This window comes from Odocoileus virginianus, chromosome 1 (genome assembly GCF_023699985.2).
Source record: "Odocoileus virginianus isolate 20LAN1187 ecotype Illinois chromosome 1, Ovbor_1.2, whole genome shotgun sequence".
Lineage (NCBI taxonomy): Eukaryota > Metazoa > Chordata > Mammalia > Artiodactyla > Cervidae > Odocoileus > Odocoileus virginianus.
In genome coordinates, this window is record NC_069674.1 from 30,046,274 (window position 1) to 30,071,995 (window position 25,722).

At 37.8% G+C, this 25,722-nt stretch overlaps 1 protein-coding gene across 2 annotated transcripts in view; it reads left to right on the top strand.

Moving 5' to 3' along the window:
• SLC13A1 (solute carrier family 13 member 1) overlaps positions 1-25,722 on the top strand; it is a 109,922-nt gene that overhangs the window by 21,517 nt on the left and 62,683 nt on the right. For both annotated transcript variants that reach the window (XM_020909473.2, XM_070466353.1), the window contains exons 2-6: positions 2,721-2,849; positions 6,044-6,180; positions 8,377-8,564; positions 9,155-9,212; positions 9,291-9,339. In XM_020909473.2, the coding sequence (XP_020765132.1) occupies positions 2,721-2,849; positions 6,044-6,180; positions 8,377-8,564; positions 9,155-9,212; positions 9,291-9,339 (561 nt within the window). The remainder of the gene's footprint in view (positions 1-2,720; positions 2,850-6,043; positions 6,181-8,376; positions 8,565-9,154; positions 9,213-9,290; positions 9,340-25,722) is intronic.

Here is a 25,722-nt window from a genome sequence, read left to right on the forward strand (position 1 = left end):
TATCACTTGAGTGTTGGAGGCTTACTGGGATGACTACCTGTTAAGGATTAGAGTTTAGAAAAGCAGTGTATCAGGAGCAGGGATCAGAATTCATATATGAAGAAGGCATGTAGATAAGACTCTTTAGAAATATTTTAGGAAGTACTGGAGTGAGTCATCTCATAGTTAAAGTGAAGGTGGCTTTCAATGCAAGCTTTGGATTCTTTCCAATAAACAATTCAAAAATTACTGATGTGACCATTTTAAATTATGTATGGGCCAGTTAAAATATGAAAGTTTTCTTGGCAAGCTAATAATTTAACACTTGAAATTTTGACCCCAAACCTGCCCCATCTGAGCAGACTATCAGTGTCTGGCTGAAGTAGACCCACATGGAAATGAGATTTCAACACTATGGCAGGGATTTTGTGTGGTAAACAGAATTTGCTGGCATCATATCCTTTTTATTTTTCTGATGTTTTAGCAGTTCCTTGTAGAAGGGTGCTCCAGACAGTTGTCAGAGTAGCTAGTCCCAATCCAGCCTCATGCAAGGAAATGACAAAAATGAATTAAATTTTTGAAAAATCACCTGGTTTTGGAACAGCTTTGCCTATAGTGGAGGAATCGGAGTGGAGGCTGAAGGGCAGAGTCGAGAGGTCAAATGACAGTGGGATAGATAAGATCAAGAGACTGGCTGAAAGTGAAAATGCTAGTTGTTCAGTCCAACTCTTTTGCTGGACTCCAGGGACCGTAGCCCGCCAGGTTCCTCTGTCCATGGAATTCTCCAGGCAAGAATGCTGGAGTGGGTAGCCATTTCTTTCTCCAGGGGATCTTCATGACTCAGGGATCAAACCAGGCTCTCCTGCATTGCAGGCGGATTCTTTACCATCTGAGCCACCAGAAAGCCCAAGAGACTGTGGCTTGGTTGTGATTAAAAGGCTAGATAGCAAAAAGGTCCATTTTATCTTTGAAATCTAGGTCCTTGTAAGTATGACAGAAAACATAGAGTCACAATGAAGAGTTTGAGGGTTATCCATGTGTTTTAATGGGCTTCCCAGGTGGCACAGTGGTAAAGAAACTGTCTGCCAATGCAGGAGATGCAAGAGATGCAGGTGCAATCCATGAGCTGGGAAGGTCCTCTGGAGTAGGAAATGGTAAGCCATTCCAATGTTCTTGCCTGGGGATTTCCAGAGAAGAGGAGCCTGGAGGGTTATAGTCCACGAGGTCACAAAGAGTCAGAGACACGGCTGAGAGACTAAGCACACACACATGTTCTAACTAAGAGAAAAAGCAGACCTGGTCTTTCGCCAACACTGGCATTTTAAATTAAGCACATATTCACAGATCCTCTCCAGAACAAGTCAGAAGGATTCAGTCAAGGCTCAGCTTTGTTCCACTGTTTTATTGTTTGTCAAGATTATAGAGGCAGACTTTGTATAAAATTGTCAACATCAAAACACCTTTATTCTTTCTCCTTGAAAAAGACAGCACAATAAAGATATGACACAATCGTGTCTTATTAAGAATTTCTTAGAAACTCACTGAAAGTGCAGGAATGCTGGGTGAGTTAAGGACCAGGCTTAGAGGACTTACCACGAGGTAGGTGAATCAGGGCAACAAAACTAGAAATGCTACTGCTTTGGGAAAACCTTAAATAAAAGACCTCGTTAGACAGCAGTTTGAGTTTCTTAAATTCGTAAATTTTTCAAATGCAGCTCAGAATTTGCAGAGATTAAGCAGTGTGAGAGCAAAACCAAGCCATGTAAAATATGCTGCCCTATATTGATCATTTATTACATAGTGATATCATATAAAAATTATTTATATAAGCCAAAGTAAAAGTATTAGTCACTCAGTCATGTCTAACTCTTTGTGACCCATGGACTGTAGCATGCCAGTCTCCTCTATCCATGGAATTCTCCAGTCAAGATTACTGGAGTGGGTAGCCATGCCCTTCTCCAGGGGATCTTCCTGACCCAGGGATTGAACCCGGGTCTCTTGCATTGCAGGCAGCTTCTTTATCATCTGAGCCACAGGGAAGTCCAATACGAAGATAAATTTCAACCATTTCTTAACAATGCCCTAAGCCAGAAACCCACAGTTTTATACCTGGCAAAGCAGAAAATTACATTAAGAGTCTCTATCCTGTTTAGTCTCCTGTGTCTCCATAGAAGCTCAACTGTCTTCCTAAAAAAGCCAAACAGAAGGCTTTTCACTTCCAGGTCTGCATCACTTAGAAGCAAATTCAGTTTTATCCATGCACATAACTAGGCAGTATCTTTCTTTCTCTGCAAAAAAGTACACCAGAATTTTTCTTCTGGGTTGACTTCCCTTTTTAGTAGAGAGAGAGGAAGGTTGGTGTGCATAGGTCCCACCCAACTAGAAACCAAGAGTTGCAGTGAAAAGGAAGGGTGTGAATTTTACAGGCCACAGGAAGGTAAGGGCAAACACCCATAAACATTGACATGAGCACAGAAAATTGACTACACGCTGTTACCTAGTTTGAAGGAAATGTGAAGAAAATATAACAAATGAGGATGTTTTTATGTCATTGGTTTTCATATGTATTAAATTTTGACTCTTAGAGACCCTCAGAAATAACCATTTGCTGCCCGATTCTAAGGTGCAGAGACCTGCATAGTTTTTTCTTACTTTCTCTATTCAGCAAGTGTGACTGCGATTTGAACAAATATTTCTCAGCCTTGTTATTTCACCTGATATCTTGCCTTTGTTCTATCCAGGAAGCAGAATGTGCCTACATCCTCTTTGTCGTCGCCATATTCTGGCTGACAGAAGCTTTGCCTTTGTCAGTAACAGCATTGCTGCCTGGCTTAATGTTCCCGCTGTTTGGGATCATGCCTTCCAAAGAAGTAAGTTTTCCTGTGAATGTTTGACTTAATTAGATTCCCTATTTTGTGCTGATACTTCCAGTGAGAAGTATAGTTTAGTTCAGTCGCTCAGTCATGTCCGACTCTTTGCAACCCCATGAACCACAGGACACCAGGCCTCCCTGTCCATCATCAGCTCCCGGAGTCCACCCAAACCGATGTCCACTGAGTTGGTGATGCCATCCAAACATCTCATCCTCTGTCGTCCCCTTCTCCGCCTGCCCTCAATCTTTCCCAGCATCAGGGTCTTTTCAAATAAGTCAGCTCTTCGCATCAGGTGGCCAAAATATTGGAGTTTCAGCTTCAACATCAGACCTTCCAATGAACACCCAGGACTGATCTCCTTTAGGATGGACTGGTTGGATCTCCTTGCAGTCCAAGGGACTCTCAAGAGTCTTCTCCAACACCACAGTTCAAAAGCATCAATTTTTCGGCACTCAGCTTTCTTCACGGTCCAACTCTCACATCCATACATGACCACTGGAAAAACCACAGCCTTGACTAGACGGACCTTTGTTGCAAAGTAATGTCATCGATCTTCGAAATGGAACATGAATCCATCCATGGATAATGGATCATCGAAAAAGCAAGAGAGTTCCAGAAAAACATCTATTTCTGCTTTATTGACTATGCCAAAGCCTTTGACTGTGTGGATCACAATAAACTGGAAAATTCTTCAAGAGATGGGAATACCAGACCACCTGACCTGTCTCTTGAGAAATCTGTATGTAGGTCAGGAAGCAACAGTTAGAACTGGACATGGAACAACAGACTGGTTCCAAATAGGAAAAGAAGTATGTCAAGGCTGTGTATTGACACCCTACTTACTTAACTTATATGCAGAGTACATCATGAGAAACACTGGGCTGGATGAAGCACAAGCTGGAATCAAGATTGCCAGGAGAAATATCAATAACCTCAGATATACAGAGGACACCACCCTTAAGGCAGAAAGTGAAGAAGAACTAAAGAGCCTCTTGATGAAAGTGAAAGAGGAGAGTAAAAATGTTGGCTTAAAGTTTAACATTCAGAAAACTAAGATCATGGCCTCCGGTCCCATCACTTCATGGCTAATAGATGGGGAAACAGTGGAAATAGTGGCTGACTTTATTTTGGGGGGCTCCAAAATCACTTCAGATGGTGACTACAGTCATGAAATTAAAAGATACTTACTCCTTGGAAGGAAAGTTATGACCAACCTAGACAGCATATTAAAAAGCAGAGACATTACTTTGCCAACAAAGGTCCAGTGAGAAAGTTGTATTTAAAAGAAGCAGTAATCCTGGAGATCAAACCACTCAATCCTAAAGGAAATCAACCTGAATATTCATTAGAAGGATGGAAGCTGAAGTAGAAGCTCCAATACTTTGGCCACCTGATGAGAAGAACTGACTCATTGGAAAAGACCTTGATGTTGGGAAAGAATGAGGGCAGGAGGAGAAGAGGGCAACAGAGAATGAGATTGTTGAATGGCATCATTGACTCAGTGGACATGAGTTTAGCAAACTCAGGGAGATAGTGATGGACAGGGAAGACTGGCATGCTGCAGTCCATGGGGTTGCAAAGAGTCAGACACGACTTAGTGACTGAACAACAAAAACATCCTGTTGGTAAGGCTTCCACATAAGTCCTCCAGACTTCCAGCTATGTCTTGCCCCTAGAATTCTGCATATGTGTCCACCTTCAGGTGTACAAAAGCAAAACACAGTCCATGGTTACTTTAGCTGTGAGTGGCAGTAGAAGAAATGCATGTCTGATCTTTCCAGGCTCTCATCTATGCCCGGTGCCTCCCTCCTAGCCAAAAGGCCAGTTCTTTCACGTCCTGCATCAGCTTTTTCTAGTCAACAAAATTCGGTCTCACACAGTGTTGGAAAAGTAATTTTTTTTTTTAAATGAAGAAAAGCTTCCCTGTTTTCTTTTCCAGAAACCTGCCATCTCAGAAGATAAAGCCAAATTAACTTGCATGTGTGTTTCCTTTCTCTTCTTACTGAGAGGAGTTTATTCATGCCGAGAGGTGTTTCTTACCTTTATACAATCTAAGGGTACCCATCTGAAGAAAATGGATTCAGTTTCCCATTAAAAGCATGAAATGCATTGAAGCCAGAATATCTGTCTCCACGCAACTCTCAGCCACTCAGCACATAACTACCTAGACCTTAGCTGAAACATTCTCAAGAAAGATGGCACATTCAAAATGCCAGGCATGCAATTTATCACCTGGATTTCTATATTCTGCTTGGGTACAGTACTGCTATCATGAAGTTCATCTGTCCAATATTGTGGGTGGGGACTTCTATAAAAAACTAACCCATGACACAGGTCTTTTTCTTTTTTTCATAGTTGAAATATAACCCACAATACAGTTTTGTTTTTTTTCCCCCTGTGGGAGAGGATTTCAACACAGCCTTGTGATTCAATTTAAGCCAAGTATTTCGTAAAGTCAGGACTCTTGAATATCACCATGAGGTATTTTAAAATAAGGTTTCTATGATTAGATAAGTTTGAAAAATATGTGGCATAGGGTATCCCACTCTTTGAGAGTGACAGTTTACACTGGCGTTTAAAGGTTTTGAGAAGGCCTACAAGAAATAAAATTCTAGAATCTTAAGAAATTCTGTTTTCTAAACTTATTCAACCACAGGAACTTTTTTTAAAAAAGAAAAATATTATGTACCTCTCAGAGAATTCTTTTGTAAATCCTGCTATAAATTGTTGCCCAAGTGTCTGTATACTCTACTAATCGCCATTCAAAATACAAAAGAATAACTGCAGTCTCGGCATAATGGTGATAATGAAGATACTGGTGAGCCAGAGTTTGACTTGAGAATTCTCCTCATCACAGCCATGGCCAGTCTGCTATAGGATTGCAAACTAATTAGCCCCAGTTTACAGATGGAGAAATTAAGGAATAGAAGGCCCTTGCCTGATGTTACTCAGGGCTTTAAAAACTCAGTATATGGGTACCCTTTTTCTCTATATATTTTTTCTTAATACTACTTTTTCTGGCTAAGGATGTGGAACTGATTTAAATTTGTATTCAAACACATCTGCATTCCTTTCAACAAAATAGAAAGATTATGTAGTTGAAGGTCAAAGTTAGGAGCAGCAAAATAATGTCTTTCTGGTGCAATGTTGTTTTCCAGCCTAAATACTCACGGGTTTAATTGTAATTTCAGGTGGCATCTGCTTATTTCAAAGATTTTCACCTACTGCTGATTGGAGTCATCTGTTTAGCAACATCCATAGAAAAATGGAATCTGCACAAAAGGATCGCTCTGAGAATGGTGATGATGGTGGGTGTGAACCCGGCATGGTAAGTGCTGTGTTCACTGCTCCAGGTTTACATTCCATACAGACCATTTTTGTACAGAGCAAATAACCAGATAAGTAATGCACATCCAGGTAATTGTTTGTATGGCAGTGTAACTCATGTTTTGTTTTGTTTTTTTTTCTCTGCAAAAATGAAAGTGATATAAAGGGTACTTGAATTAGAGGTGAAAAAAACTTTCATTTCACTGCAAGTCTAATTACAGAGAGATTGGAATAAGTGCACACCTCTTTCACCTTTTATGCTCTGTAGGAGTCAAAGCTGAGAGAAGCCGGAACCTCAGCAAACAAGATTGATAGACTTCAGGGTAGATTTCACTACTATCTTGTTTATTGGGCTGATTACACATTCAGGACTTGTTCAAGAGTATCCTGATCATCAGGAAGGATGTTAAGAACCCAAGACAAACACATTTACTGACAAAATACAAATATGTGCAGAAAAATTCCGAGGTGAACCTTTCTCTTTTTAAATTGTTCCAAAGTAAAACAAGCAAATAAGAAGTTTCATCTATAGAATGTGAAATCACTCATTGGACTGATTTTGCCCAATAAAATAAATTTTGCCCACCAAAATCCATTAAATTAATTGGCCATTTTGGTTTTAATTCTAGCTTTTGTTAAGAACATAGATGGGAACTGAAAAAAAAAAAAACAAACAAACTCCACATCATAATCATTTACATAATGGCATTATACTTTAAAACCTTAGGTGATTCTTCCCATCTCATCTTGCTTTAAACATAAGAAAATTTATTGAATTATGCTGCATAATTCGTGTCAGGGTATAACAATGTCTGTGTTTATCATTTATGGAGCACACTCTTTTGTTAAATAGAAAAAACATTCGATAACTCAGATGAAGCCTATTTTGTACAAACATCTGTAACTTAAAAATTTTAGAACATGCATGTATTAAGGACGTTTCACTCTTAAGATGAAATGGTGTTCCATGCCTCTTGAAGGGCTATAGAAATGTGTCTCTTTTCTTTGGCCGTCTGCTCACTGGCCCCAGGGGGTGGAGTCACACACTGCACAGTGGGACAGGGTCCTGTCCATTATACCACTAAGTGGTTTTTCAGGTTAAGGCATTTTTACCACACAAGAGTTTTACCAGTGCCCAGTCTTTCTGTACCAAGAGATTTGTATTGAGAGATTGTTTTGCCAACGCTTTAAGTTGAAATTGTTCCTATTTTTTAATTAAGAATAGTTTATTGTTTAAACAGTTTTCTTAAAAGTTTTGTTTCATTTTTCACATAGAAAATATCCACCTTATCTGTAGTTGGAATGTAGAATGTGGAATTTTTCTTATAGATCTATTTCAAAAGAAAGAGAATTTCATAAATGGTTCTATATGGAAAGACATGCTTCTGAATGATATTCTTGGACCTCCTACTCAAAAGAGATCGTGTTTTTTCCCCCAGTTGTGATTTTGAAAGCTTATAGACATGGTTTAAAATCCTATAATCTTTGGTATGTTATTTTTTAAGGGAGAAGGATTACTCTATTTGTATGAGGAGACAATGTAATACATCCAGCTCTTGACAACAGGCAGGAATGTCAGATTCAGGAGAGCATGAATAATTGAATCTACAGAAAATCCTGAAACCTCATTTTAGCTAGTGATTCTAACCATTTTCTCCACCCACCATATACTGAACCAGAGTAATAAACAAGTAAAAAGCAGACTTATAAATATTAACCTCCCTCCTTGCCCTTGTTCCTCCTTGGCACATATAAAAGTAGACAGAGATATGACCCAAATATAAAAGAAAGAATAAGGGATCTTAAATGCGAATGCCAATTGCACCTTATTTACTAGTATTTGAAGATGGGCCATCTGTAAAGGGCATTTGAATATTGGTGTAATATTACAAGCTGTTACACCATCTACCAACTTGCAGTTTGATTATAAGTTTTATCATTTTTTCTGGTTTTGGAGAGAAGACTCTTATAGTTTCCAGGGAGACAAACCTCGTAATAAGTCCTGTCTTACATGTGCCATTTGGATTTCTACCTGGCTATCCTGTTCTCAGAGTTCTTTATCTGGGTGAAACCTTAACTGTCTTTATGTTTTGAAGAAATGAATTCTCAACTCACAAACAACGTCCTTTACAGGAAAGTACTGCAGAGCTGGTGAAGCTAGAGAGCGCAGTTCATACTGAAGGCCCTCTTGTTTCAGGCTGTCCTTGGGGTTCATGAGCAGTACCGCCTTCCTGTCGATGTGGCTTAGCAACACATCTACTGCTGCCATGGTGATGCCCATCGTGGAGGCTGTGGCCCAGCAGGTCATCAGTGCGGAAGCAGAGGTGGAGGCTACTCAGATGACCTATTTCAGTGGATCCACCAACCAGGCACTGGAAATAGATGGTATCACGTTTGCTTTGGCCATGGTGGGCTCTGGCTATTTGGGCAGTGGGATAAACTCAAGGATTATATTTTGAATTAATTATCCATACAGGCAAGATATGAATTCAACCTTACTCACCCTCTATTTCCCAGTATTTATACAAGGGAATTATATTACCCAAATATTTTACCTTCAATTAATGGTTGCATTTACATTCTCTGACGAAAGGGGGAGAATAAGAATGACTTTTCTATACTTCAACCGATCTGATAAAGCTCTCTTTTATGTCTTTATCAGTAGACTCAGGTTACTCTTTTACCCTGAAATGACTTTCCTGCATAATTTGTGAACCTTTAATTCCTGTATTCTGTTTGGAGACAGCATCACATTCTACCTTGGTTATTTCTGGTTCTGATAAACTGCTCTGATGCAGTGAGAAAAATGTTGGGAAGATATTGGTGTTTGTAGAACGCTGTATTATGATGAAGGTTATGTCAGTACAAAGTGAATTTGTTTATTTTCAGACTCTCATAATGCTTCCACCTTCACACACACACACATACACTGATAATCCTTCATTTTAATTTTTTTTCTATTTAATGTTTTGCAGAAAGTATTAACGGACAAGAAGCAAATGAGAGAAAAGAGAAAACAAAACCAGTTCCAGGGTAAAGAATATTATTTTCATTAGGATTTTCAAAATTATATTTTAATGAAATTATAAACTGGGTCAATTTATTTTTCAGATACAGTAATGATGCAGGGAAAATTTCAAGCAAGATGGAGCTGGAAAAGGTACATTAAATTTGATTCTCTCTAAATAATTATACATGAAATTATATTAGATCTGCAGTTAGATATGTATGCATTTTAAAATCTGTTACTTGCTTCCTTGTCTATGAATTATTTTACTTGCCTACGTCAAAGCATGGTGTAATGGTTTGATAAGCCTTCATGGATGGACTGAAATCAAAATCCTCATAGAAAAAGTTTTAGGCTCTGAAATCAGCATCATTTTCTCCTTTAAACAGATGCCATAGTGATGGCAGTTAGCATATGTAATTTAAAGAAATATAATGCTAGTCTCAGAATATTGTTTCATTTTCTTGTCAAAATCTTGCTGCCTTTTTATTAAGCACATTCTGTTACTTCCAGGTTATGAACTTACAGCAACTCCTATTCATTTAATTACAATCCAGTTATCTTTAGTGTCCTCCTTGCCAGTAAATTCTAGTAGAATTCATAAGCTGCTGCTGTCAAATGAAGATGGAGGGGCTGTTTGTAGCCATTCTGGCTATTAAAGGAAGGAAGAAGACTTTTGTAAACTAGCCCGTAGAATTAATTTTCCCAGAATAAATCAATATAAAAATACTATACTAGGTTTTATTGGGAGAAATATATCTTGAGACCACTGAAAAATAAAGCTGCATAAAAATAGTCCTACGGTAACCATGGCATTAGAAATATGAGAAAAGGGCATATGTTCCTTCCTCAGGCTATAATGCATTAGCATGCAACTGAATAGGAAAAAGAAAACCATCTTGTTATTTACAGAAATCTTTAAGGAAAGAGTGATTTTTACATAAAGAGAAAACTAATGTAGTGATAAGTCTTAAATCACTAGCTACAGTGTACATTAAGGGTTTTTAAGATGAGAATTGAATACATATTTATGAAAATATTATCATTTTTAGGGAGGGAAAGAATTCCTTTAGGACACAGAAAATCAGCAGTCTGCCAGGTGTATTACAGAAAAATGCATCAGAAATGAGCTTTAAACACTGTTGGGTATACTTGCACTCACTTGGTAACTCTCTTGTGGTCATCTTTAGAAACCCAGTTTTCTGGTGTCATGCTTAAATTTGACATCAAGACCCTTCCAATGGATTTGTTATCTAGCACTGTCCCAGGCATGGTATGAAAGTCTATGGATGAAAAGACCTCCTCTTTACCATGAGCAACTCAGGGTATAATGGGGAAGGTGGACTTTAAAAAAAAAAAAAAAACAAACTGTGACATAAATACCACACCAAAGGTACACATAGATAGCAGATCTCCCAGAAGCTGAAACAACTAGCTCAGTCTGGGAATATTGCCAAGAGGGAATATGAGGTCAAGAAATCTGAGTCTGGAGGCAAAATGGGACTCACAGAGATATGCACCCTCCATATGTGCGGGGACCAGGCCTACTTGGTTCCCCATTTAATACCCTACCACATTCCACTGTTTGACAGAGAGTAAGTGTTCAATAGATAATTATCTTGGCTAATTAATGAAGGAAAGAAAAAGGAAGAGGTAACGTAATCAGAGAATACATAAAATTCAAAGACCCCAAAATGTAGAGAGGGGGGATTTTTCAGGAAGCACGTCCAGTGCAGGTGCCAGGGATGAGCTGTGGAAAGTGAAATGTTTGGAGAGTTGGGCCAGATGAAAAATAGTAGTTTGTGCCATGCAAAGGATCCTAGTTTATCTTAAGGGAAATGGAGAGCTTTGAAGCTAGGAGGCAATATGGTAAATCCTGCCCTTTGAGAAGCTTACTGTGGTAACAATGTGAAGGACAGAGTATGGCTTAACTAAACTTTCTGATTAGTGTGACTTCATGGATGAGACTGATAAAAGCATGGACGATGCCTCTGCTACAGAAAGCTAGATAAAAGAAGGTTGTGATGCCGCTGAGGGAGGAATAAGTTTTCAAAAGGGAAATGTGAGATAACTGGGGTCTATTTTAGGCAGTAGAGATTAAGTTCTGAGTTTGGTAGAGAAGAGCTAGGCCTTTGAATAATGATTCTATGGTCGTTTTATAACTTCATACATAAAATTTTAGCTTGGTGTAAAAGAAAAATTAAGGGATAACTTTTCGCTCTAATAAAGTGCTATTTATAGGGGGTCACATGAAAGTATTTTTCACATACTGTACATTTAAGATAGATTTTTATTTTTGACAATTACAAATCTCAGATATAAACATAGTAGATGATTATAACATGTTATAATTATAATAAATTGCACCTGTTCTTTGCCAGATTTAAACTGGATAATTTAAGATAAACTGATTATGTGGGAGAATCTGTATGCACTTAATCTAGCTATAAAATGGAAGAAATATTTATATTCATAATGTTTCAGTCTTCTGCCTTTTTTCATCAAGTAGATAAGACATTTTATTGAATTAAATTAAATCCTGTGTGGTTTGGCTTTGAATGTGAACTGCAAGTCAAAAAAGATCCAAATATTACTCTTTATGAGAGAGGATGGTTTAAAATAAATTTCAAAGAAGAAAAAGAAGAAACAAAAAGACATAGAGTTTTTTGGTAATTTACACCATTTTGCCATTTTTTTACACATTCGAATCACCAATGTGTTGATTTGATACACCTACATATTGAAAAATGATTACCACCATAGTTTTATTTAACACCTCCATCATATTATATCATTACCATTTATTGCAGTGTGAACATTCAAAATTTACTCTCTTAGCAACTTTCAACTACTGTATATAATATTAATTATAAGAATATTGCATTAGATACCTGGAACTTATTCATCTTAAAACTGGAAGCAGGTACCCTTTAACCTTTATCTCCCCACCCCGCTCTTCCCTCTAACCCCTGGTAAGCAACACTCTCCTCTCCATTCTATGTGTTCAGCTTTTATGGATTTCCCACATCAATGATTGTTGTTGTTTAGTCACTAAGTCCTGTCTGACTCTTTTCTACCTCATGGACTTTGTCCCACCAGGCTCCTCTGTCCATGGGATTTCCCAGGCAAGAATATTGGAGTGGGTTGCTATTTCCTTCTCCATGGGATCTTCCCAACCCAGCGATCGAACCCATATCTCCTGCATTGGCAGGCAGATTCTTATCACTTAGCCACCAGGAAAGCCCCCTGTAAAAGTGATACCATGCAGTATTTGTCTTTCCCCATCTGACTTATTTCACTTAGCATAAAGCTAGTATAATGATCGCCGTTTCAGTGGGTGTGAGATGATAGCTCACTGTGTTTTGATTTGTATTCCTCTGATGATTAGTGATGTTAAGCACTTTTCATGTACCTGTTGACCATTTGGGTGTCTTCTTTGTGAACCTGTCTTTTCAGTTCCTCTGCCTGCTTTTCAGTTGGATCGTCTGGGAGGTTATTTTGTTTGCTTGTTCGATTGGTTGGTTGTTTTTGCTAGTGAGTTGTAAACGTTATCAGTCCTAAAATTCTTGTTAGTAGGATTGCAAAGTATCAATCTAGATGGTAATGATAATTTGATGGTAATTTTCCTTTTGCTGCTGCTGCAGCAGCCACTGGTGATGATTATATGCTGGTTTTGAAGCTGATGGATATTCACCAGTTCCTCAGATTCCAGAAATGATTCAGGATCACTCCTGAGTCTCATTCCTAAGCTGCATACATGAAAAAGACTCACAGTTTTCCCTTTTCACCATAGACAAAGGCTCAAACATTAGCAGAGCTCCCTACTCATGCCCAGAATAAAAATGGTAGGTAGGTATTTAGCCCATAAATTCTTTATTACTCCAAAAGTAGCTGAAATATTTTTAGAGAAGAAAAGGAACAAGAAGAAAGGAAGATCCCAAAAGACACTGACATATATGAGGGAATAATTTGTCAGGTTCCAGTGGAGCAGTTGGGAGACCAATCATCACTCATATTATTTCCATAAGAAATGAATTTCAGGTATCTGGAAATCAATTTTTATATACCAAAAGAAGAATCAAGTTGCTATGTTTTTTCCTTGTTTCAAGCACTGGTATTAATCAAAGAAATATCTGATTTTTACACTAACTCAATTTCTAAACCTCCAGGCATCTTTGAGTGAAAGGAATTTGAAATTCAGTATGTTTTTAATGAAAGGTCTAAAATAATTGTTTTCCATTCATCTTATATAATTTATAGTTTCCCCAAAAGGAAAAGTTCAAAAGAAAATTTCCTTGAACAAATTGAATCTTGCTTTTAATTAGATGTTGTTTAGTTTGGTGGTGAAATCCTAATTATTCAAAATAGAATTCTATAAAACAGCACTCTCTAATATTCTCCAAGAATTCTAAGAACCCAATAACAGTAATATGCATGGTTCATAATATCATGGACTAGCTGTGTTATTTCTGCCAAGTAGGGAGATATCAATTCTAGAATATCTGGCCCCTAGATCAAATGTGGAAATGACATTTTAAATTAGATCAGGTAGGTGCTACAAACAAAAGTTCTAAATTGCTTTTCCCTTTTCCTAGGCCAGGAGAAGTTAGTTGGGCAGCAAGGCCAGTTTTTAGCATCGCTGAGACCTCACTTGACACAACCTACTATGGGTTCCCTTTACCCATCCAGCCAAATTCTGCAGGTTATAAAGATGTGAGCAGAAAGAGAGAGAGAGAAATGCTATCACATACCCTTTAGGAATCACAGCAACATCAAAAGGCAAGAGATCACAAGGGTTGTTGAAGAAAAGGGAACCCCTATGGTTTGTTGGTGGGAATGTAAATTGGCGCAACCACTATAGAAAACAATGGAAAGGTTTCTCAAAATATTAAAGCAGGATCTAGCAATCCCACTACAGGGTATATATTCAAAGGAAATGAAAACAGGATCTTGAAGAGATATCTGCACTCACACTGTAGCATTATTCACAATAGCCAAAATATGGGAAAAATGAATGAATGGATTCAGAAGATGTGATATGCATATACCAGGTATATTATTAAGCCATGAGAAAAAAAAGGCAATTCTGCCATTCCAATTACATGGATGAACCTTGAGTGCATATGATAAGTAAAATAAGTCAGACATAGAAGGACAAATATTGCATGGTTTCATTTATACATGGAATCTTGAGAATAAAAGTAAAACTCGTAGAAACAAAGAATAGAAAATTGGTTCCCAGGAGCCAGGGGGTGGGAGTGGGTAAATAGGGAGAGATTAGCAATAGGGTACAAGCATTTGGCTATAAGATAAATAAGGTCAGAGGACCTAATATAGAACATGGGGACTAGAGGTGATAATACTACTGTATGGTTGAGATTGACTAGGGGACTGATACTTGAAAGTGTCACCAATGAAAGAGAAAGAGAGGAAGGGAGGGACACATGCTGTAACTGAAGTATTGAAGGGCTGGGTGGGAATAATCTTTTCATAATGCATATGTAGATCAGATCACCATGATGTACGCTTTAAATGTCTTATGATTTTATTTGTCAGTTATGCCTCAATAAAGGTGAAAAAGATCATAGGATATTTAAAGTATGCATTGGTGATTTGAAGTATTCATGGTGAAATGGTTTCCCCTGTCTGGTTGACTGGCATATTGATTGCCTCACATATTTATCTTTCTTTTTTTTTTTTTGAGAACATTTAAGTTCTACTCTTGGCAAATTTCAATTGTGGAGTGTATGTCAGGAGGATTGTGGAGGATGTCAGCTCTAGTCACTGTGTCTAGTCAATGGCCTCTCAGTCCTTACTTATAGCTGAAAGTTTGTACATTTTACTTGTTTTTTTTTTAAACTTGGCAGTCTTCTGCACCTCTGGGAACACAAGATGAAGTTGAAGTTTTAAAATAAATTATAACTTTTCTACTCACTAATTCAATTTATGAGAACTCATGCCATTCAGTTGAGAATTTGGAAGCCTCATTATCAGTGGTATTAAATTGGAACAAGGGATGACATTTCTGACGTATACTGGGACTCAGGAGGTGTTGATTCAGGTACTGGGATTCATCATGCAAGTCGTGCTGTCCTGGGGGCCCACTGGTAAAGAATCTACCTGCAGTGCAGGAGACTCAAAGGTGTAGTCTCAATCCCTGGATCCAGAAGATCCCCTGGAGGAGGAAATGGCAACCCACTCCAGTATTCTTGCCTGGGAAATCCCATGGACCGAGGAGCCTGATGGCCTATAGTCCATGGGGTCACAGAAGAGTCAGATCCAACTGAGAGACTAAATAACAAAAACAAACAACAGGTGGTGAGGCAAATTCACTTCTGAATAAATCATTTATTTTGACATTCATAAAAAAAGAAGAATCATAGCAGCCGTCTGTGAACACAACCTCACTCAAGATTTTAACACTTATTGTAGTCAAAACCCTAGCTGGGCTCCATTGGTTTACTTAGCTGGGTTTCCACAAGATGTTTTGTTATTAAAGAAATAATTGACTATTGATAATGCATTCTCTTCTATATATCTTTTATTTTTGAACCACAAAAATGTGGTTCTTCATCTTTTATATTGTGGAAATATTATCTAACAAGTAACATGAGCTTAGCCATGTTGGGAGCAACTGTACTTTCCCCTAACTGTACAGTAAACCTCTGTAAAACAAACCTCCCATAGAATTTATTTTAATACTGTGTTTGTTTTGTCTCCTAAAATTCTCAACAGTATTTTTCTTTTCACAGTCCAATGATATTTCCTAACAAAAGGATACATTTATTTTGTTCCCAAATTGTTTTTCATGTATCTTGATTGTGAAATATTTTAATATATACATATTTAAAGAATGTAACAAAAATTTAAAGATGATAAATGGTTTATACCAATTTATCTTATACCACCCCAGCTTATGAAAAAGGACATTAACAATTTCTAAAAATCCGCATGAGCTCTACTCTGATTCCATCTCCTTTCCTCACACAATCATGCTGCCGCTGCTGCTAAGTCGCTTCAGTCGTGTCCGACTCTGTGTGACCCCATAGACAACAGCCCACCAGGCTCTCCCATCCCTGGGATTCTCCAGGCAGGAACACTGGAGTGGGTGGCCATTTCCTTCTCCAATGTGTGAAAGTGAAACGTGAAAGTGAGGTCGCACATAATCATATCCAACTCCTTGTGGAGGTAGCCACACTCCAGAATTTCAAGTTAATCATTTTCTTGTTTTCTTTTCAGTATTACCACTTCTACTGATTACTTCTTCATCTCAACAAACACCCAAAATAGCGATAGTTTTAATAAGATAGAGTTAGGCTGGTGTGATGGTTCCACAATCATGATGACCTTGGCTGTTCTATGCCTGCTCTGCCACCGTCAGCACTTCATGGCCACCTCAGGGTTCAAGATGGCTGCCTCATTGCCCTCTATCCTCTGTCTCTGTTCCAGCTAGCAGGACTCAGAAAGGAGAACACAAAAGGCTTAACAGACATATACTTAGCAATTCTTCCACTACTTTCCTGGGTTTAGAATTATTCACATTTCTAATTTCTCCTTGAGCTTTAGTTGTATTTTTCTAGGAATTTATGCATTCCATCTCAAATTTAGTTGCATGTTGTTTTTAATATTCTCTTATTACCTATTTAATTTCTATAGTATTTGTGTGTGTGTGTGTGTTATAAAGTTTTATTAAAGTATAAAGGAGATAGAGAAAGCTTCTGACATAGGCATCAGAAGGGGGCAAAAGAGTACCCCCTTTGCTAGTATTAGCAATGGAGTTATATACTCTCCAATGAATCCAAAGAATGTCTGGAGGCTGCAAAGACCTCACCAGACCCACTCCCATAATTTACATTTTAAGATAACAGAGTTGGCCAGAAGGTTTAATCCAAAGATTGTCCTCAGGCAGGATACATCCTTGTAAAGACCAGACCTACTCCCATCATTTATGTTTTAAGATAACAGAATTAGCCAGAGGGTTTAATCCAAATCAGGCAGGATACATTATTGTTATATAATCCTAAGGAATGTACAGGGAAAAAAGTAAAAAAGTTTGTCCTTTCTTCCTCCTTGAATATCCCAGACCTCTCTCTCCTTGGGGACCCCTAGACTTCTTATCAACCTGCCTAGGAAGTGACTCTCTCATTCCCCCCTTTCCTTTTAGGTGAATTATGTTGCCTATGGAAAGGGGGCGTCGTGCTTATTCCATAACTGCTTCCGAGTTGACAAGGGGCGTTGTCTCTAAATTGGTGAGGCAACATATTCTCCTAATCCTCATAGTGAGGATGTCTGATCCAGGGGCTCCAAGTAATAGTTGGAGGAGGCTGTGGCACTCATAGGAGCTCGGACAACTATTTGTAAATGAAAAACTTTTAGAAGGTTAGAAAACCCCATTATACAGTTACAGATGTAAGGCAAAATAGTCATTAAACCGAGTTAAAATCAAAATGAAAAGTCACATTATGTCCATAGTTACATCAGTCCATCTTAAGGTTGTTAGATGTCATCAGTTTAAGAAGAGGCATCACATGCGATTGTTGAAGGTATTTGCAGACTTGGAGAAAGTCCTTTCCTTGAAGTGGAGTTGTCCACCATGGGACGCCTTTCATGGATGAAGAAGGGAGGGGTCCACAGGCCCAGCAGTTAGACCGATTGTGGAATGCAGCATAGGAGTGAGCCCAGGACAGGAAGACATTGTCTTGAGGATCAAATGGCAGACTCAGGATTTCTGGAGTCTGCAGAAGTAGGCTCACATAGATTATCAGGCCCATCTTGTCCTGAAGGATCCCAGATGAGCCCCCAAGATGAAATGTTTTTGCTGAACGATGAGACGCGGGATTCTTGGCCTCCGGAGGAGATGAATTCAATCCGGGGCCAGAGACGAGGCTGGATCACTCAGAGCTTTTGTGTAATAAAGTTTTATTAAAGTATAAAGGAGATAGAGAAAGCTTCTGACATAGGCATCAGAAGGGGGCAAAAGAGGACCCCTCTATAGTATTTTTAGTTATATATCTTTTCATTCCTAATATTGGAATATTTTTTCCAAAAGTATACATTTTATAAGTTTTATAAGTCTTGCCAAAGAACCAACTTTTGGCTCTTTTCATCCTATTTCATGTTCTACATTATTATTGTCTTCTTTTTATTACTTTTTTCTGTCTACTTTATCTTTCCATTTAGTTTCTGTACTTTTAAAATATAAATTTACATTATGTGTTTTGACTTTTTCTTCTCTTCCAAAGTAAAAATCTGAGGAGACAAATTTTCTTCCATTTCTTCTACTTTAGTTATATTCTATATTTTTCAGTTTTTTGTATTTTCTGATTTCAATTATATTAGTCTTTGATCCATGGGCTTCTTAGATGTATGTTTTAAATTTTGAAATAAATGAAACTTTTGCAGCTACTTCTTGTTTTGTTTTTTATTTCTAACATAAATTCCCTGTGGTCAAAAGCTTGTCTGTATGACATCAGTTCTTCTAAACTTGCTGAGGCAGATTTGTGGACTAGCCATGGCCAACTGTGATAAATATTTCATTTTACTTAAAAAGAACTGCATATTTTCAACTTATTGGGTGCAGTATTTTCTAAGCCTTTTAAATCAAGTTTGCCAGCTGTGATTTTCAAGTTGTCTGTGACCTAACAATTTTTGTCTGGGTAGCCAGCAATGAATGCAACTGTTTTGTTAACATCTCACTCTATGATGTGAATATGTCTATGTCTCCTGATCTGTCAGTTTTGGTTTCTGTATAATTTTAGATTATTTAGATTATATTATTACATCCCTATCAGTTTAGAATATTTATATATTCCTGGCTAAGTAATGCTTTTACCATTTTGCCTGTCCCTTTTAATCAATGGTAATATTTTGGAATCTTAGCATTCGTCTGTAATAATAGCAATACTAGCTTTCTTTAACCTACTGTTTACTTGGCATTTCTTCTGTCCTTTCAGTTTCAATAGTTCTATGTCCTTATACTTTAGATGTTTCTCTTATAAAAAGCATATTGTTGGCTTTTGCACTTTTATTCAGGTTAGAAATTTTTGCCTGAGAAGATTGATCCACTTGAACTTTCTGTGACTTCATAAGTTTAGAGTAATTTTTAGTGCCAGATTTCTATTTTTTTCAAGTAATTATTCTTTCCATCTCTCTTTCCTGCATTCTTTTGCAGTTGTTAGCTTTTTGTTCTTTGTTTTTTTTTATATAATCCTACACACACACACACACACACACACACACACACACACACACTGATTTCCTGTGCTGCTATGTTATTTATATATTATTTCAGTAATTTTTACCATTATAAAAGAACAGAATTTTTTTTCAGTAGCATGTATGTTTTGATTTTTGTTCTTCACTCAGAAATTACAAAGGAAGCTTCTAAATACTTAACAAGATATAACATTTTGTCAAATAAATACTGGATTTAATTGATTTTCAACATTGATGAAAACAGAATTTTTGTGAAAAGTCCTGTTTTTTGTGCTAAATTTTAAATACCTATTTATCATACTATTACTATTAATGTATAAACTAATGTCCTGATTCACACTATGCATCATAATTCTTTAACTATAGTGGATAGAAATCCTAATTCAAGGAATCTTACTGATAACTTCAAATTTGTTACCAGCTCTTCTGAGTCATTCAGGTGTTGCTGATTAGATCCTCACTAGATCTTCATGAACAATTTACATCAAGAGTAGGAGAAGGATGTCCTCTTACATTTTCTTGTGTTGTCTTCATTCTAGGGTTTTTTTTAAGTAGGATTTTTTAAGTTTTTTTAACCTTCTGGTCATTTAAAGCCAGAAGCACACTGTGGAAGGACTGGCTGAATTAAAGCTAGAAAGGATAATTTGCTATCCTCTTAACCAAGACCATATAAACTCAACATGTCAAGAGTGAACAAGGTTGCATGGCCCTACTCTATGCACTCTGGAACTTTCCTCTCCTTTCCCTGTTTCCTCCCTCATCCCCCAGTGTGGATGCCATAGAGGCACTAAAGCCAATCTGTGCAAGAATTATTAGTCAAGAATCATGTATTTACTTGCATTTTAAAGTTAAAAGAGAAATATTGCATCTTCCAATAAGATGGCAGATTAAGTAGGTCCATTTACCTTCACTCTATCCTGAATCTTCATTAAAAAAAAGAATAAACTTTTTAAAGTAAAGTCACAATTATAAAAATTATAAAAATGTCAAGTGAGAAGATGACAGCAAAATCACTTTGGAACCTGGAAAGTTAAAGAATAGGTGGGAAATGCCTCAATTAGTCAATGAAAGTGGAATTCTAGTCAACAGTGAGGAAAGAAAATAAGCCGTCTAATTTACTTACCAGTAGCCCTCAAAGTTTTTAAAATGTTGAAAAGTGAGCGTATTCAAAAAATTGTTTAGGAAACAGTTAAATACACCAGTTTCTCCCCTAAGTCTCCATGGATGCAGCTGTTCCTCCTCCACCAAACAGAAGTGTAATCTTTAGACAGGCGACACAGAGGGTAAGGAAAACTCAATGCAGTTAGGAATTGGGAGTGGATTTCATGATGAAAACAGAGATACCAACTGACCATTTATATGTTGAATGGTGACAACATTACCATTAGAATTTTGAATGGTGAGAATCCCTGCCTTCCACCCTGCTAGCCCCAATAACCAGATCTATTCCCTGCTTGTGTCCGTAGGCAAGAGACCAGGGAGCTTTTCTTTGGGTAATGCAGCCAGCATAAGAGAAAAGATGAAAATATATAACATTTTCTCCCAAAACACCCCCCAATCAGATGATACTAGATATGAGCCCACATTCACCAACAAATCCCAAAGCACATGTACTAGGATTTCAACTAGCTTTTCACTGCTTTAAATTTGAGCAAAGCACCCAAGTTCCTGGATATCTGAAGACAGCCTTAGGCATGGAAGAGAGAGACTTAAACAAAGAAAAGGAAAACAGAACCTTGCAGGAAACAGACTATGCAAAAAGATGAAAACACAAGAAAAGAAGCTATCCTTAATATATTCAGAGAAGGAAACGAAGAATCTGCATTCATGAAATATGAAGGAGATTCTATACCAGAGGAACAAGCAGCAGAACATATATAAATAACATAGGAAATAAGTTTATAAAACACTAATACAATGTAAAGATATGAAATATAAGTAGAAACTTTAGTATAAAAGGAATAAACAAGATGAGAAAATAATAGGAGTTTCAGAAAAGGAGTAGAGAAAACTGAGAAGATTCTATTAAAATTCAAGAAAACTTCCATGATGGAAAAATAGAATTCTTATGACAAGCTCTCACTGGGTACCAGCAAGATGGATGGAACAGATACACATAGGGAAGGACATTGAGAGTTCAGAATACAGTGAAAGAGGCGAAGACCCTAACAGTTTCCAGAAAGAGAGAAAAAACGATTCCTTCGGATAAAAAACATGAATAACAGAAGACTTCTTTAGAGCAACCCTGGAAACTCACAGGCAATCAGGGGAGAATGCCTTCAAAAATCTAAGTAACACTGTTTTCAACCTAGAAATCAATACCCAGTCGAACTATCAATGAAGAAAGAGGGTAGAATGAAGTCTAGATAGCTCTTTACAGGTCTAGAGGAGGAAGAAAACGACTAGCTGTAGGACAGACAGGAAAGCCCTGGAAGAGATGTCTCTAAGACGATGGAATTGGTAGAATATTGTTGTAGAGTAAATATCTTCCTGCAATGCCGGAGACCTGGGTTCAATCCCTGGGTTGGGAAGATCCCTTGGAGAAGGGAAAGGCTACCCACTTCAATATTCTGGCCTAGAGAATTCCATGGACTGTACAGTCCATGGGTCCTAAAGAGTCAGACACGACTGAGCGACTTTCACTTCACTTTGTTGTAGATTTGGTGTTGCATCATTTTATTTTTTTGGAGAGAACATTTAAATAACTAGGGAATATTCCGGGCTGATTTAGTGGTATCCACTTAGAAAACTAATCAAGTAAGCAGGGGACACGAAACAGGAAAAGTAATATATATCTGATTTCTCAGCTGTTAGTAGATCTGTAGATAACATTCTGAATGCTGAACTCTGCTCTAAGTAAAATTATGTGATAGCCACAATGGGAGGGCAATGGAGACTTGAGAAGTCTTAAGTGTGTTCATTGGAGGAGGCTGTGAAAGAAAGCTTAATTCTCATCATGTAACACAGTGGAATTTTAACTGTAATACCTTCAGCTGAGAAGTTAAGAAATGGTATCATAGGAACAGTATTAAAGTGCAAAATAATGTTCAAAAAGAGCTGGAAAATTTTAAACTTTCGCAAGCAGAAAATGATTAGCAGGAACTAATATTTTGTGCAATTAGCCTTGCATAAACATTTAAATATAAACATAACGGATAATGTTTTTATACCACACTCACTCAGTTGAATTATTTTGTACAGAGCAGTGGAGACTGGTATAGTCCATAGTGATTCCCTTATGCATTATTGTAAGAGCACCTGGGGTGGGTGCGTACTGTGCCCCTGGAATCCACATCATTGCCACCAGGTGGCGATAGTGAGCTATATCTGCCCCTGCCCGATTTCTGTTCTGAAATGTCCCTCAAGTAGTACCCATTCACGGAGTCTTGGGATTCTGAATTTGGTCATGTCCTGGACAAAATGTTTTCAGTCACTTGAAGTTGTAGAAGACATACTCACAAGGTTGGTCTTAGATGTCATAGATTGTGGGAAATACAAATGTATGATGACAGAATTGGGATTGCAGTTGCTGTCGTGAAAGCAATATGAGAAGTAATTAGAGGTAAAGTTTTGGGCATAGGTTAAAAAATTCACATAAATAAAAAGTGTTTTCTGGAAGGCAAGGTGACACAAGGGAAATCACTGAAAGGAAACTCAGATACACAGAAATCTGCTTCATTTCTGCCTTGACCATTATGTCACATTGAAACTTATTTTGCTCTTCTGAAAATGTATGTCTTTGTACCAGATTATCTCTAAATACCTGTACTCTATGATTCTTTTACATATTAAAGAATTCTTTTATTATTGTGGAAGATACAAAAAAAGTATCAAGAAAGTAGCAAGCACTCTCATATCTTGATATATTTCATTTCAGTCTAGTTTCTTGGCATATGTGTATATGTGGATAAATTTTTTATTTTTTAAAAATTACATCATTCTATACATTTAATTTCATGTACATCTCTCATCAAGAAACGTAAAGTAAGCTCTTTCCTGCTCACAATATACCCTTGTCTCTGCCCTTTGTCACCAGTGTGAGAGGTTTCCTTTACCCACCTCTTCCCTGAATGTCTCCAGCCTCACCCCCTAGATGCTTTTCCTCTCTCTTCTTTGCTTTGGGTTTTTTTTTTTCTCTCCAAAATTCAAAGGAAAGATAACTCACACACACATAAATTCCTGCTCCACTCATAGATACATGTAGTGATTAGTTCAGATAAATCTGCAAACATGTACTCTCAGAGTCTAAATCTTACTATCTACCCTGAGTAACTTATTCCAACAGCATTTTAAGATTAGGGTCAAACACTCTAAAATTAGGGTCAAACACTCTTGAAACTACTGTCTTGAGCAGATCAATTTGCTAAGGACTCTCCCACGACTTTTTAGAGTTTCTGTACCAATCATTGTCTTAATTAGTGGCTTATCTCAGACTTTCTTAAGAGCTCTATTTTCCTGCCTATTGCCCTCTACTACTTACTACAGTATCATCTTTTCAAGCTTTTCCTCCCACCTTAAATCTTTCAGGCATAAGGGTCTTTTCTAGTGAGTCAGTTCTTCGCATCAGGTGACCAAAGTATTGAGTTTCAGCTTCAGCATCAGTCCTTCCAATGAATATTCAGGACTGATTTCCTTTAGGATGGACTGGTTGGATCTCCTTGCAGTCCAAGGGACTCTCAAGAGTCTTCTCCAACACCACAGTTCAAAAGCATCAATTCTTCAGCACTCAGCTCTCTTTATAGTCCAAATCTCACATCCATATATGACTACAGGAAAAACCATGCCTATGACTAGATAGACCTTTGTTGGCAAAATAATGTCTCTGCTCTTTAATATGCTGTCTAGGTTGGTCATAGCTTTTCTTCCAAGGAGCAAGTGTCTTAATTTCATGGCTGCAGTCACCATCTGCAGTGATTTTGGAGCCCCCAAAAATCTGTCACAGTTTCCATTGTTTCCCCATTTATTTGCCATGAAGTGATGGGACCAGATGCCATGATCTTTGTTTTCTGAATGTTAAGTTTTAAGCCAGCTTTTTCACTCTCCTCTTTCACTTTCATCAAGAGGCTCTTTAGTTCTTTGCTTTCTGTCCTAAGGGTGGTGTCATCTGTGTGTCTGAGGTTATTGATATTTCTCCTGGCAATCTTGATTCCAGCTTGTACTTCATCCAGTCCAACATTTCTCATGATGTACTCTGCATGTAAGTTAAATAAGCAGGGTGACAATATACAGCCTTGATGTACTCCTTTTCCTGTTTGGAACCAGCCTGTTGTTCCATGTCCAGTTCTAACTGTTGCTTCTTACAGATTTCTGCATACAGATTTCTCAGGAGGCAGGTCAGGTGGTCTGGTATTCCCTTCTCTTTAAGAATTTTCCACAGTTTATTGTGATCCACACAGTCAAAGGCTTTAGGCATAGTCAATGAGGCAGAAGTAGATGTTTTTCTGGTATTCTCTTGCTCTTTCAATGATTCAAGGGATGTTGGCAATTTGATCTCTGGTTCCTCTTCCAATAACCCAAATCAGAGATAATGATGACTTAGAGGAAGTGATAGTGCAGATGGGAAAAACCAAGAGAGTGCAGACATTTTTCAGTAGATACGATTGATAGAATTTAGTGGGATGAGAATGAGGAGAATTTTAAGGACAAGCAATGTAATATAGCGGCTGAGTGTGTGAGGCTATGAGCCCTGCATGGTCTCCAAACTTAAGTCTGCCATTTCCAGGCTCTGTGACCATGAGCAAGCCACTCAGCCTCTCTCTGCTTCACATCTTCATGTGTAAAGTTGGATAATGGCAGTACTGCTCTCATTATGTTGTAAAAAAAAATGTGAATTAAAGCATTTATTTGATTTAAACTTAAAGCAGTGCTTTTATACACTCAGCACACTCTAAGTGTTTGTAATCATGGGGATGGTAATGCTATTATCTTCTGTAGATGATCCTGAAGAACAGAATTTGAGGAAGGATAGAATGAGTTTGGTTTTGAACACTTGGGGACTGGAGTTTTATCTGAGACATTCAAATTATGTTGGACAGTCTGTTGGATTCATAGGTAAAAGGAGAAGCCTGGCTGAAAACTAGTTAGGTGGTGTGATTTTCTCTTTCATTAAGCCAGTGAAATGTATGAAAATCCCTAAGGAGAAATATCACCATGAGAATAGACAAGCAAATACCTGTGACAAGGTTTCAGGAAACTCCAGGTTTTGTTTGTTTGTTTGTTTTTGGCTGTGCTGAGTCTTTGTTGCTGGGAGGGCCTTTCTCTAGATGCAGCAGGTGCGGGCTCCTCCTCATTGCATTGCACAGGATTCTTATTGCGGTGGCT